This window comes from Carcharhinus amblyrhynchos, chromosome 2, assembly GCF_965287045.1.
Source record: "Carcharhinus amblyrhynchos chromosome 2, sCarAmb.v2.hapA, whole genome shotgun sequence".
NCBI lineage: Eukaryota > Metazoa > Chordata > Chondrichthyes > Carcharhiniformes > Carcharhinidae > Carcharhinus > Carcharhinus amblyrhynchos.
The window spans coordinates 41,875,549-41,890,664 of record NC_137325.1 but is presented as its reverse complement, the minus strand read 5'-3'; the positions used below and the strand labels follow the sequence as shown (position 1 = coordinate 41,890,664).

At 42.3% G+C, this 15,116-nt stretch overlaps 1 protein-coding gene across 1 annotated transcript in view; it reads right to left on the bottom strand.

Annotated features, from left to right (window-relative positions):
- myo10 (myosin X) overlaps positions 1-15,116 on the bottom strand; it is a 351,157-nt gene that overhangs the window by 113,994 nt on the left and 222,047 nt on the right. Inside the window, exons 16-18 of the mRNA XM_080204973.1 lie at positions 6,522-6,590; positions 6,270-6,352; positions 1,888-1,996 (exon numbers count right to left, since the gene is read on the bottom strand). Coding sequence (XP_080061099.1) covers positions 1,888-1,996; positions 6,270-6,352; positions 6,522-6,590 — 261 coding nt within the window. The remainder of the gene's footprint in view (positions 1-1,887; positions 1,997-6,269; positions 6,353-6,521; positions 6,591-15,116) is intronic.

The window sequence follows — 15,116 nt, the reverse complement described above, 5'->3', positions numbered from 1 at the left end:
ATCAGGTCTCCCCTCAACCTCCATCGCTCCAGTGAGAACAAGCCAAATTTCTCCAACTTCTCCTCGTAGCTTACACCTTTCATACCAGGGACCATCCTGGTAAATCTTTTCTGTACCCTCTCCAAAGCCTCCACATTCTTCTGGTAGTGTGGCGACCAGAATTGAACACTATATTCCAAGTGCGGCCTCACTAAAGTGTCAACATGACTTGCCAATTTTTAAACACAATACCCCGGCTGATGAAGGCAAACATGCCGTGTGCCTTCTTGAGAACCTTCTCCACTTGCATTGCCACTTTCAGTGACCTGTGTACCTGTACACCCAGATCCCTTTGTCTATCAATACTCCTAAGGGTTCTGCCATTTACTGTACATTCCAAATCATGAAAGTCTGCCCTGCAAACCTAGAGGTTCCCACTGATGGAGACAATGTCCTCGCTGGCTGTAATTTGAATCTGCATTTGGCCACATTATGGTGGGAATGGAGTCACCCAGTTCATTTTAAACTCACTCTGTGCCATGTTTTCACCTGGTAGGGTGGGGATTAATATCAAATCCTATGACTGCTATGTCAGTTATCAGTAAATGTGCATCACCTATGATAATCACATCATAACAATGTCTACAAATCATCATTGAAAAACCAAAATGTTAATGAGGCTAGTCTTTTATTTGACTGAGCTTCCCATTCTCCAATGGGCTAGTCACACACCCTTTACCATGTTTCTGCCTGAGAGTTACAATCAAGGTCATGGTGCAACAGTGCAGTATTTTGGAGGGAACAAATTTAAATACGAATCCACAATCTAGAGAAGTATCTTGGAGCCTTTTTGAAGGCAATGCAAACAGATTTTAAGGTTTTTTTACGATAAGCTGTAGGTATCAAACATTGTGCCATTTAGTGCACAGGCTAAAATAAACATGTTTCCCAAATGAAAGCTTGTGATTGAACTTCAATTTACACATTCACGTTTACTGCAAATTGATAACATCCAACTTCCCCACAACAGCTAGTAATTAAAGATCACCTATTGCTCCACTACAGGATTTCCTCTCAAACTAGGTTAAATCCCCTCTTATCCCTCTCATAAATATGATGGGAGGTCATTTGGACAGGAAAAAGAGCTGTACACTTTGTCTATTATGGAATTGATTAGTTTAATAGAATCAAATGTTGTTCACCTTATCTCATTTAGTCTTCAGAAAGATTGAAGGATTTCATAAGGCAATAAAAACTAGTATTGAACACCAGAGTTCAGCAAAATATATAGCACAGTCAGCTCTGTATGGAGAAAATAACCAGACTGCATAAAAGATTGAAGCAAAATACTGGATGCAGGAATCGGAAACAAAAACAAAAAATGCTGGAAAATCTCAGCAGGCCTGACAGCATCTGTGAAGAGAGAACTATCGCTCTAACACAGTCATCCAGACTTGAAATGTCAGCTCTGTTCTCTTTCCACACATACTTTCAGATCTGATGAGATTTTCCAGCACTGTTTGTTTTTGTTGCATAAATTATTGAGAAATACACTGAACCAGGGTATCTATCTGAATACGCAAAGCTCCCTTTTTTTCTAGGCGCATCTAGATGCACATTCATACATATATAAACTCAAAAAGATACATCCTTCTGAGTTGTTTCTGATGTAGTGAAAGACAAGTGGAATACGGAACATGAGAGATGTTGGATTTGAGATACAATTCAAGAGAATTGGTATTGTGGAAACTTATGGTGGTAAAGGTCTGATGTTTCCGTGCACATCTCAAGAGTTAAATGTATTTTTAATAGACAGGCACTAATAATCTCCAATCATTTTTAAAAGTGACTAAATAACAGCTATAAAATTATGTATTATTTAATCAAACTGAAAGGGATGATGCTGACCTTGAACTGAGAGCTTACAGTTGGCTTCCGGTGTTTGGTTCCAGCTTTAAATGTGTCTTCATTGTTCTTGCTAGATTCATACTCAAATAAATCGTAAATGAAATCCAATCTGAAATCGTGAAAATAAATCAATGTTTTTGAATATCATATATTTTAATCTAATTGGAGAGGCTGACCATTGCTACAATAACACTGATCTGAAATGTAGCATAGTTTTTAGAATTTTTCACTATTTGTTCACAGCTTGAGGGAATCTAATGGAATGATCCAATTCAACTTGCATGCAGGCTAACACAAATGAAACAACATATGACAAGCTTCTTCAACAGAATTGAAGAAACTCAAAATTCATGTGATGTTAGGCTGAAGAAGTAAAAATATCATGGGAGATCAAATTAGTCACATCCAAAAAAAATCATATATACTGGTACATGGATGAGAGGAGTGTGGAAGCATATGGTCCAGGTGCAGGTCAGTGGGACTTAACAGAAAAATGGTTCGGCACAGCGGCAAGAAGGGCCAAAAGGCCGGTTTCTGTGTTGTAGTGTTCTATGGTTCTAATGGGAAATATAACTTGAGAGTGATAGCATGTAGTATTTGCGAATGGAGCTCATAAAGGAACGCTGAAATCAGGAATTTGGTACAAGTGGAATAATGCTCAGAGAAAAAGAGGCACTTTTGTTTTTTTCTTATCGTAAATTCTCGTAGTGACTCAAGTTTGAGGCACCAAGTATTTACACTTTTTCTCCACTGCTTGGTGCCAGTTACAGCATCGAAAAATAAATTTACAATAAACTAAAAAAAGATATAAATAATTTGGATTAAGATTTCACTGAAGAAGTACTATGTCAGCACTGAAGTTTATGCTATCTTAACAAAGCCCTCATTCCTGTGCCAGACCTCGCCACCGCCCTGTGGCAGCCAAGGCACCTCTGTGTTTCTCCTCCTTTTCTTCTTCCTTTGACAAGCTGTCTGCTTCCAAGGTACACACCTCTCTGGAGCACCACGATACAGCGAAAGTAGCAGAATGCAGCAGACCACCTGAGATCTTCCTGATCAGCGGGTTTCTGTTACAGTGCTTTTATGTTGCTCTCGTGGGGTCAGACAAAGAGGTGAGTAACCACCCTTAATGGATAATCCTTATCTCCTGGAATTCATCCAGAGTTTACAGAGCGGAAGTACCCTGGATTGGATTGAAGGGCCACAGCAACTGTTAGGAAATTGAGAATGCGCATTCAGGAAGCTTGTGTTATGGCTGCAAACCAACTGAGGGAGTGGAATTTTTTCCTGTTGATGAATGTGATCGACAGCTCACTCATTGCCTTGATAGCCATAGAGACACAACTGATGATATCCTGTACTTGTGAAAACCCAGTGATGGTAGTGGAAATACTGCCTACCAGGCACCATCAGTCTAGAATTGAATATACTTTAATTTACTGAACAAAGTTTATTTTTTTTAAATGTAGCTGATGTGAGGTAATCACATTGGAATTGGCAGAGATTGAAGTACTTTAAACTGAGATTCCTGGAATACAGAGAAACACATAGACCTAGTTAACTTGGCTGAAGGCAATTTAATCTAAACAAAAGCTTGTTGGGTGGCTTGATGAAAGGGTGCATGCCTGGGAGTACCGGCAGTTGCAACACACACACACCCTTTGCGCAGAACCAGTGTTTTACACTGTCCTTGTGTGTACAGAACACTCTGCCTGTAACTTGCGCACACTCGATGGCACCTATGTGGCCATGGCTGAGTACCACTCCTAATCATGCTTCCTTTCATAAGCCCACCTGATATCATGGTGTAACAATGACCAGCTCTCCATTTTGCAGCCTTCATGCATCTTGTCCAATCCTAACCCAGAATGCAACTATGTGTCACTTCCCCACTATTAAAATCCTAAACTGGCAAATAAATCAAAGATCACATGGAAATACTTCCGGTATGCACTGAGTGGTTATGACCTACAATGCATTGCTTGAAAGGCAGGAAGATTTTATCATGATTTTCATAGGCATTGGAAATGAAAACAAACACAAGGCTACAGGATGGAGGAAAAGTGCTAGCTGAATTGCTTTTGCAGTGAGCTGGCACAGACCTCACCAGCCGAATGGCCTCTTGGGCTAAAATGAAATAATGAATGACAATGAGACTGTTCAATAGCAAATTATCTCACCATGGACAGAATATAGAACATAGAACAGTACAGGCCCTTCGGCCCTCAATGTTGTGCGGAGCTATGTCTAAACCCAAGATCAAGCTATCCCACTGCCCATCATTCCGGTGTGCTCCATGTACCTATCCAATAACCGCTTGGAAGTCCCTAAAGTATCCGACTCCACTATCACATCAGTCAGTGCATTCCACACCCCAACCATTCTGAGTAATACATCTACCCCGGACATCCCTCCTATATCTCCACTATGAACCTTAAAGTTATGCCTCCTAGTAACAGGTACATCCACCCGAGGAAATAGCCTCTGCATGTCCACTCTATCTATCCCCCTCATCATCTTATAAACTACTATTAAGTCGTCTCACACCTCCTCCGACCTAAAGAGGAAAGCCCCAGCTCCCTTAACCTTTCCTCATAAGATCTACCCTCCAACCAGGCAGCATCTAGGTAAATCTCCTCCACACTCTTTCCAATGCTTCCACATCCTTCTTATAGTGAGGTGACCAGAACTGCATACAATATTCCACATGTGGTCTCACCAAGGTCCTGTATAGTTGCAGCATAACCCCACAGCTCTTAAACTCGAAAACCCTGTTAATAAATGCTAACACACTATAAGCCTGCTTCACGGCTCTATCCACTTGAGTGGCAACCTTCAGAGATCCCAAGATCTCTCTGTCCCTCCACATTCCTCAGAACCTTGCCGTTGACCCTGTAATCCGCATTCAAGTTTGTCCTACCAAAATGAATCATCTCGCACTTATCAGGGTTAAACTCCATCTGCCACTTTTTGGCCCAGCTCTGCATCCTATCAATGTCTCTTTGCAGCCAACAAGAGCCCTCCACCTCAACCACTACTCCACCAATCTTAGTGTCATCAGCAAATTTACTGACCCACCCTTCAGCCCCTTCTTCCAAGTCATTAATAAAAATCACAAATAGCAGAGGACCCAGCGCTGACCCCTGTGGTACACCGCTGGTAACTGGCCTCCAGTCTGAAAATTTTCCCTCCATCACCACCCTCTGTCTTCTACGAGACAGCCAGTTACTTATCCAATCGGCCAAGTTTCCTTCTATCCCACACCTCCTTACTTTCTTCATGAGCCTACCATGGGGAATCTTATCAAACGCCTTACTAAAATCCATGTATACGACATCAACTGCTCTACCTTCGTCCACACACTTAGTTACCTCCTCAAAGAATTCAATCAAATTTGTGAGGCAGGACTTACCCCTCACGAAACCATGCTGACTATCCCAGATTAAGCTGCATCTTTCCAAATAGTCATAAATCCTATCTCTCAGGACCCTTTCCATTAACTTAATGACCACTGAAGTAAGACTAACTGGCCTATAATTATCAGGGTCATTCCTATTTCCTTTCTTGGACCGGAACAACATTCACCACTTTCCAGTCCTCTGGCACAATCCCCGTGGACAGTGAGGACCCAAGGATCAAAGCTAAAGGCTCCGCAATCTCATCCCTTGCCTCCCAAAGTATCGCAGGATGTAGCCCATCTGACCCAGGGAACTTATCAACCCTCAGGTTTTTCAAAATTGCTAATACATCTTCCCTCTGAACATCTACCTTCTCCATCCTATCAGCCTATATCATACTCTCATCCTCAAAAACATAGCCACTCTCCTTAATGAACACTGAAGAAAAGTATTCATTCAACGCCTCTCCCATCTCTTCTGACTCCATGCACAAGTTCCCACGACTATCCTTGACTGGCCCTAACCTCACCCTGCTCATTCTTTCAATTCGCATAAAGGGTTTTCCTTTATCCGACCCACCAAGGGCTTCTCATGCCCCCTCCTAACTCTCTGAAGCCCTTTCTTTAACTCATTCCTAGCTACCTTGTAACCCTCAAGTGACCTAACTAAACCTTGTTTTTTCATCCTTACAAACGCTTCCTTTTTCCTCTTGACAAGACATTCAATCTCCTTTGTGAACCATGGTTCCCTCTTCGGCCATTTCCTCAAGTCAAAAAAGTTGGAACCATTTTAAAATATGGCTAGAATGAAAACAATTTCTGCTAATGCAAAATCTCAGATATGGTTTACTGTTAATTATCCCTCTCCACACAACACTGCCCAGTTATTACACCAAATAAAATCCCACATATGGTTGAGCTTACTCTCATCTCATACTCCTTTTAGCCCGAAATAAGTAGAATACATTTGATTCAAAGTTAATACCTGCTTTCACGTAACAGGTTCAGTACATCATGTCTGAATGTGTCTCTGTTCTTCTCAAGAATTCCCTTTACATGATATAAAACCTTAGGGTGGAAAGGAACAATCAGTTTATAATTGAGAAATTAAGTGAACAATTAATAGAGCAAAATTGTTAAAAAATGTGATATCTCCCTCATTTAATAACTAATAGTCACAGTAAATTGCTGTTGAAAATAATTTAAAATGAAATTAGATGTGGTAAAGCATAAATACCTCTCCAGCATAGTGTTTCACTCCAAAATAATGGTCAGTGACTCTGGGCTTCACATAGAAGGGGTTGTTCTGGGAAAAAATGCAACATAGTTTAAATTACAAATGGAATTCAATATTCCAATTAAACATTGGAAGATTAGAATCAATGTCCCCACTCCTAACACCGCTCTAATTTTTTTCTCTCTGGCAACTAACTGATAGTAGAGTAGACTGGTTGCAACTTTGGCATTGTTTTTGACCCAGAGATGAGCTACTGACCACATATCCACACAATCACTAAGCCCAACTGTTTTCATCTACATTTATATCGTCTGACTTCACTCCTCCCCAGCTAATCATAGAATCGCTACAGTGCAGAAGGAGGCCATTTGGCCCATCAAGACTGCATCAACAACAATCCTATCCCCATAACCCCATGTATTTGCCCTGATAGACCCCCAACATTAAGGGGCAATTTAGCATGGACAATCCACCTAACCTGCAATTCTGTGGACCGGGTGCTCCAGTTTCTGTGGAAACTGGAGCACCCGGAGGAAACCCATGCAGACACAGGGAGAATGTGCAAACACCACACAGACAGTCACCTAAGGCCAGAATTGAACCTGGGTGAGGCAGCAGTGCTAACCACTGTGCCACCCAATCTGCTGCTGAAACCCTCATCCATGTCTCTGTTATCTTCAGACTTGATAATTCCAATGCACTCCTGGCTGATCTCCCATTTTCTACCCTCCTGTAAACTCGAGGTCACCCAAAACTCTACTGCCTACATCCTTACTTGCAATGTGCACCAATGCGCCTGATGACCTACACTGGCTGCAGGTCAAGCAACATATTGATTTTAAAGTTCTCATGTGTATTTTCAGATCCCTCCACGGTCTTGCCTCTCTAATCTTCTCCAACTGCACAACATTTCACTCATCTGATTCTGTCTCCTTGAGCAATCCTGATTTTAATTGCTCCATCATCGGTGGCCATGCCTAGGGTTGCCTAGGTCTCAAAGCTCTGGAATTTATTCCCTACACCTCTCTGCCTTTCCAGCTTACTTTCTTTCTTTAAGACACACTTTAAATCTACCTCACTGACTAATATTTTGATCTGGTCGAATTTCTCCTTTTGCAGCTCACTTCATATTTAGTTTCACAACGTAAACTATGAAACACCATGGGACATTTAATTATGTCACAGGTACAATAGAAATAAAAGTTACTTTCATTGTTGGACCAATAACAAATTAAAACAGTGGATTAATCATATACTATTAACAGTTTGCTTATTCCTTATGGCACATTCCTATCCCAGGCTAAACACAGTTAGCAAAGAGCTATTTTAAATAACTTGCTTCTCATGACAGGACAACAAATGCAATTTGATGATATCAAATCAAAAATGGCGCACAGTTAGAATCTGTGTACTTTGTGCCATTTACCTGCTGTGATGGAACTGTCTTCTACAAGCCACATTCAGAAACATGACAAAGATAGTTCAAACAGTATTATTGTGAAGGCTTAAAGACAAGAGCATAATTTTTTTAATTCAATACTTTACTATAAAACAACAGATTAAATAAAAAGGAACCAAGCTCCTGATAAATTCTTGAATCTGAAGACAGAGCTGCAAGATAAAATGGATGCCTCCCTCTATTTTCAACCAAACTCTCTTGGATTTCCCTTGTCCGAGCTAAGACTGACATGATGAAGTGGGAGAGACTTCAAAGCGAGCACAACCACGGTTTTGAAGTTGGACCAAAATATTACAGAGTTTAATGTCATGCAACCAAATGCATCAAGACACATACACCTTTGTGATCTTAAAAGGCAGGCTGGCATTTAAAAGACGCCATGATGCATTATCTTAACCTGCAAAACAAAATCTAATATGATATAAATTACCAATACAATTCAAGACATTAAAGCTTTATTAAGTGTCATGTCCTGGTATATTCTGAACTAATTAATTTTTATATTTTAAAATCAATTACAAAAGACTGCAAAACAATGGCTATCCGAGAATCACCCAAACTTTTTTGTGTATCTGTCTCAAGAAGGAACAAAAAGAACCTTTGAGAGTTAACGCCCTTTCCTAAAACTAATTCAAAAGAGCAATTTCAAATTGAATGAGCTTTTCACATAGAAAAGCATTGGCTGTCTCTTCCCAAGATGTTAAATCCATAACACAGGATGTATAGTCACCCGCCTTATTTAGAAAATTACTTTGAACTTGTGAAACCATATGAGAAAGCTATTGTGTTGTCTGCTTTAAAAGTCCAGCAAGAAGTTTCTTCCAGAGACTTTTCCATCAGAAAGCAATCAATCTAGCTGCAAGTCATCCAAGTTATCAAGGTAAACGTCAACACCCTGAAAGTGGGAGATCCAAAGGACTTCCTTGAACCTGTTCCAACTTTGAGCTTACCTGAGAACTAGACTGCTCGAAAATCATCTACAAGAAGTTTACTGAGAATCCTCTGCTTTACAAGACCTTCGCTTCAACTGAAGTAGCAACTTCATCTAGGAAATTACAGGCCCACCATGACATTTTCTGAGAAAGTTTTCTCAAAGTTGTGTGTAACCAAAGAGAGCAGCTGACTGGTGAGTGAGTCCTGGTGGGAATTAAACGTTTGTTTAAGCAAAGGTAGGAACTTATTTGATTTATTTTATTTTGAAAAGTCTTCTGAAGTTTTAAATTTAAAGAGTTAAGTCATGTAGGAGAGCTCAAAGCCGTGATTTGCTCCTCCTGCTCATGGGTAGCTGGGCACATTTCCACATTTCCACCGGGACCAGCATATGTGCAGGGACTGTATCCATCTGCAGCTCCTGGAAGCTCGGGTTTCAGCTGGAACAGCGGCTGGGTTCACTGTGGAAAATCATATTCCATTTTGGAGGCTGATGAGGGCACTGGTTCCTCCAGGGAGTACAGACAAAACCAAGCTTCTGGCACCAGAAACAGCCTGTCTGTACAGGAGGGCAATATTAATAGGGGAATCTATAGTCAGGGGATTAGATGGGCACCACTGTGGCTGTCAACCTGACTCCAGCATGGTATGTTGCCTCCCTGGTGCAGGGTCCAGGATGTCGCTGAATGGCTGCAGGCCAACCTGAAGCAAGAGGGTGATAAAACAGAGGTCATGGTAAATGTTGGTACCAATGACAAAGGTCGAAAGAGGGATGAGGTCTTGCATGAAAAATTCAGGAAGCTAGGCAGTAGACTGAAAAGCAGCACCCCTTGGATTGAAATCTCTGGATTACTCCCAGTGATACATGCTAACGAGCACAAAAATAGAAGAATAGCACCAATGAATGCTTCAGAGTTAGTGCAGGAGGGAGGATTTTAGATTCCTGGATCACTGGGACCATTTCTGGGACAGGTGGGACCTGTATAAGCAGGAAAGTCCACATCCAAACCAGAACAAGAGTAACATTCTTGCAGGTGGGTTTACTAGTGCTGTGGGGAGGAATTTAAACTAATTCACAGGGAGGATGGACACAGACTTTAGCAGAAAAAGGACACCAGCATAATACAGTAAGGCAATCAAGTCAGAGGGCTTGCTGCTGTATTAAGTTTCAAGCGAGTAAGGCCAATCTGGATGGCCTCTACTTCCATTGCAGGTGGAATGGAAGAGTTATGGTGAGGATTGGAATTGTGATATATTAGCTATCACAGAGATGGGGTTGAAGGAAGATGAAGATTGACAGTTCAACATTCCAGGATATTGAATCTTCAGGCAAGACAGAGGAGGGGGTAAAAGAGGAAAGGCATTGCATTATTAGTTGAAGAGTCAGTTACTGCAATAAGGAGAGATGATATCATGGAGGGGGCATCAAATGAAGCTTTATGGGTAGAGCTTAGGCATAAAAAAAAGGGCAGCTACATTGCTGAGTGTCGAGCATAGACTCCCATATAATCAGCGAGAAATTGAGAAGCAAAAATGTGCACAATTTGCAGAAGTGTGTAAAAATAATTACGATATATTAGGTGATTTCAACTTTCTCAACATTAATTGGGATAGACAAAGTGTTACGGGCTTGGATGGAGTGGACTTCTTGAAATGTGTACAGAAGAACTTCTCAGGTCAATATGTAGAGTCCAACAAGGGAAAGCACAGTGCTGAACCTAATTCTGGGAAATGAAGACTGACAGGTGGTTGAGAGGCAGAATTTTAGTGATAGTGCCCACAACATGGTAAAATTTAAACTTGTTATGGACAAAGAGAGAGATAGTTGTAAAAAAAAAAATTGGATTTGGGGAGAGTAGATTTTAGTAAAATAAAGCAAAATCTAGGCAAATTATACTGGGAGCAGCTACCTGTGGGGAAATCTACAGAACAACAGTGGAGGGCATTCACAAAGGAAATGGGAAGGATATAGGCCCAGCATGTTCCCTCTAGGGTGACAGGAAAGAGTACAAAGTTAGAGAACCATGGGTGACAAGAAATATTCAGGATATTGGAGAAGGATGAAAAGGAAAAGAAAGGCTTTTGGCAAGTACAAGGGAAGCAAATCAGCAGAGGCATTAGTGGGATCAGAAAGTGCAGGATGGAGCTTAAGGCTGCTATTAGGTGAGCAGAGAGGGAGTATGAAAAAAAACTCCAAGTGGTTAAAGTGGGCAAAATCCCAAGATATTCGATAAGTATATCAATGGGAAGAGGATAATCAGGGAAAAAGTAGGCCCTTTAGGGACCAAAGGGGCAATCTATTGGTGGAGCCAGTGGACAAATACTTCACATCTGTCTTCACCCAGGAGAATGAGGGTGAAGGTATGGAACTTGGAGAGAGACTGCAAGTTTCTTGATCAAAGAGACATTGAGAGTGACAAGAGATTGGAGGTACTGGCAGGCTTAAAATGAACAAATCTCTAGAAAGAAATGAACTGTCCCTCAGGCTGCTGTGGGAGGCAAGGGAGGAGATTGTAGGGGCTCAGACACAATTTTTAAATTCCTTTCTGGCCACAGGGGAAGTGCCTGAAGACTGGAGAACAGCTATTGTGGTTCCATTATTTAAGGAGAGCTGTGGAGATAAACCAGGGAATTATAGACCAACGAGTCTCATGTCATTGGTAAGGAAACTATTGAAGAAAATTCTGAAGGAGCGCATCTATCCCCACTTGGAGAGGCAAGGCTTGATCGGGGATAGTCAGCATGGCTTTGTCAGAAGGAGGTCATGACTGACAGATTTGATACATTTTTTGAAGAGATAACCAGGTGTGTAGATGAGGGTAGTGCAGTTGATGTAGTACATATGGATTCCAGCAAAGCCTTTGACATGGTTCTACATGGGAAACTTGCACATGGGATACAGGATAATTTGATCAGGTGGATTCAAAATTGACTCAGTTGTAGGAGACAGAGGGCGATGACAGAAGTCTGCTTAGTGACTGGGGGGATCTGTGTTGGGCCCTATTTGTCATTTATATAAATAACATAGATGACTATATGGGGGGTAGGATTAGAGAGTTTGCGGATGACACGTAGATTGGCCAGGTGGTTAACATTGAGGTTTGAGTGTCTTGGGCTACTGGAAGATATAGGTGAAATGGTCAAAAAAGCAGATACATGACAGGTGGAATTTAACCCTGAAACGTGTGAGGTGATGCGCTTTGGAAGGAGTAATTTGAGAAGAAGTATGAACAGCATGACAGTAGGACGTTCTGTGGAACAAAGGGACTTTGGTGTGTTTGTCCATAGGATTCTGAAGGCAGAGGGGCATAGAACATAGAACATAGAACATTACAGCGCAGAACAGGCCCTTCGGCCCACGATGTTGCGCCGACCAGTTACAAAAACAATGACCCACTAGCCTATACCAATCCCTTTTCGTCCATAAACCTATCCAGAGATCTCTTAAACGCCCCCAAACTAGACGCATTTACAACTGCAGCAGGCAGGGCATTCCAATCCCTCACCACCCGCTGGGTAAAGAACCTACCCCTGACATCCGTCCTGTAGCTACCCCCCCTTAATTTAAAGCCATGCCCCCTCGTGCTAGCTTTCTCCATCCGAGGAAAAAGGCTATCACTATCCACCCTATCTAAACCTCTAATCATCTTATATGTTTCAATAAGATCCCCTCTTAGCCGCCTTCTTTCCAACAAAAACAACCCTAGATCCCTCAGTCTCTCCTCATAGGACCTCCCCACCATACCAGGCAACATCCTAGTAAACCTCGTCTGCACCCTCTCCAACGCCTCCACATCCTTCTTGTAATGCGGGGACCAGAACTGCACACAGTACTCCAAGTGCGGCCGCACTAGAGTAGTGTACAGTTGCAACATTACACTGCGACTCCTAAATTCAATCCCCCTACCAATAAACGCCAAGACACCGTACGCCTTCTTGACAACCTTATCTATTTGATTCCCAACTTTCAGGGATCTATGTACACACACACCTAGATCCCTCTGTTCATCCACACTATTCAAAGTCCTCCCGTTAGCCCTATACTCGACACATCTGTTGCTCCTACCAAAGTGAATTACCTCACACTTCTCCGCATTAAATTCCATCCGCCACCTCTCGGCCCAGCTCTGCAACCTATCTAAGTCTCCCTGCAGACTATGACACCCTTCCTCACAATCTACCACACCTCCAACTTTGGTGTCATCAGCAAATTTACTAATCCACCCAACTATACCCTCATCCAGATCATTAATAAAAATTACAAACAACAGTGGCCCCAAAACAGATCCCTGAGGCACACCACTCGTAACTGCACTCCATGATGAATATTTACCATCCACCACCACCCTCTGTCTCCTATCTGATAGCCAATTCCTGATCCAACTTCCTAGATTACCCACAATCCCATACATCTGCATTTTCTGCAGAAGCCTACCATGGTGAACCTTATCGAACGCCTTACTAAAATCCATGTATACCACGTCAACTGCCTTACCCCCATCCACCTCTTTGGTCACCTTCTCAAAAAACTCAATAAGGTTAGTAAGGCACGACCTACCTGCTACAAAACCATGCTGACTATTTCTAATCAATTCATTACACTCCAAATAACTATAAATCCTATCCCTAATAATTTTTTCTAAAACCTTGCCCACAACAGAAGTAAGACTCACCGGTCTATAATTCCCGGCAAAGTCTCTGTTCCCCTTCTTAAACAATGGGACAACATTCGCTATCCTCCAATCCTCCGGGACTACACCAGAGACCAATGACGACCTGAAGATCTGAGCCAGAGGCTCTGCAATCACCTCTCTAGCCTCCCAGAGAATCCTAGGGTAGATCCCATCCGGACCAGGGGACTTATCTATTTTCAGCCCCTCAAGAATTTCCAGCACATCCTCTTTATCAACCGTAATACTGTCTATTTTACACCCCTGCAACCCAATGTCCTCCTCAGCTATATTCATGTCCCCCTGCGTGAACACCGAAGAGAAATATTGGTTCAATACTTCTCCAATCTCCTCCGGTTCCACACACAACTTCCCCCTGCTGTCTGTAACTGGCCCTAATCTTGCCCTGACCAACCTTCTGTTCTTGACATACCTATAGAACGCCTTAGGATTCTCCTTAATCCTATCAGCCAAAGTCTTCTCATGTCCTCTTTTAGCCCTTCTCAACTCACTCTTCAACTCCCTCCTAGCCAATCTAAAGCTTTCTAGTGCACTATCTGAGCCCTCCAATCTCATCCGAACATAAGCCTCCTTTTTCTTTTTAACCATCGACTCAACTCTTTTAGTGCACCACGGTTCCCTAGATCTACCAAATCCACCATGCCTGACAGGGACATACCTATCAAGGACTCGCAGTAGCTGCTCCTTGAAAAAACTCCACATTTCAGACGTTCCCAGTCCCTGTAATCCCCTAATCCAATCCATGCTTCCTAATTCACTCCTGATAGCCTCATAATCGCCCTTACCCCAGCTAAAATTGCTGACCCGAGGTTCATGCCTATCTCTTCCCATCACTAAGGTGAACGTAACCGAATTGTGGTCACTATCACCAAAATGCACACCAACTTCCAAGTCTAGCACCTGGTCTGGCTCATTTCCCAGCACCAAATCCAATATAGCCTCACCTCTAGTTGGCCTGTCTACATACTGAGACAAAAAACCTTCCTGCACGCTTTGTACAAACACTGACCCCTCTAGCGAGCTAGAACTATAGCAACTCCAATCAATATTCGTAAAGTTAGTAGGGTGTTAGTAGGGTGGTGAAAAAGGCACATGGCCTTTATCAATAAATTACAAAAGCAGGGACTTTATGTTGGAGTTATATAGAACATTGGTGAGGCCACAGCTAGAGTACTGTGTGCAGTTCTGGTCACCATATTATAGGAAGGATGTGCTTACACTGTAAAGTAAAAGTAAAGTTTATTTATTAGTCACAAGTAAGGGCGTCACGGTAGAACAGTGGTTAGCACGGCTGCTTCACAGCTCCAGGGTCCTGGGTTTGATTCTCGACTCGGGTCACTGTCTGTGTGAAGTTTGCACATCCTCCTCGTGTCTGCGTGGGTTTCCTCCGGGGGCTCCGGTTTCCTCCCACAGTCCAAAGATGTGCGGGTAAGGTTGATTGGCCATGCCAAGAAATTGCCCCTTAGTGTCCAGGGTAGCGGAGGTTAAAGGGATTAGTGGATATAATATGTAGGG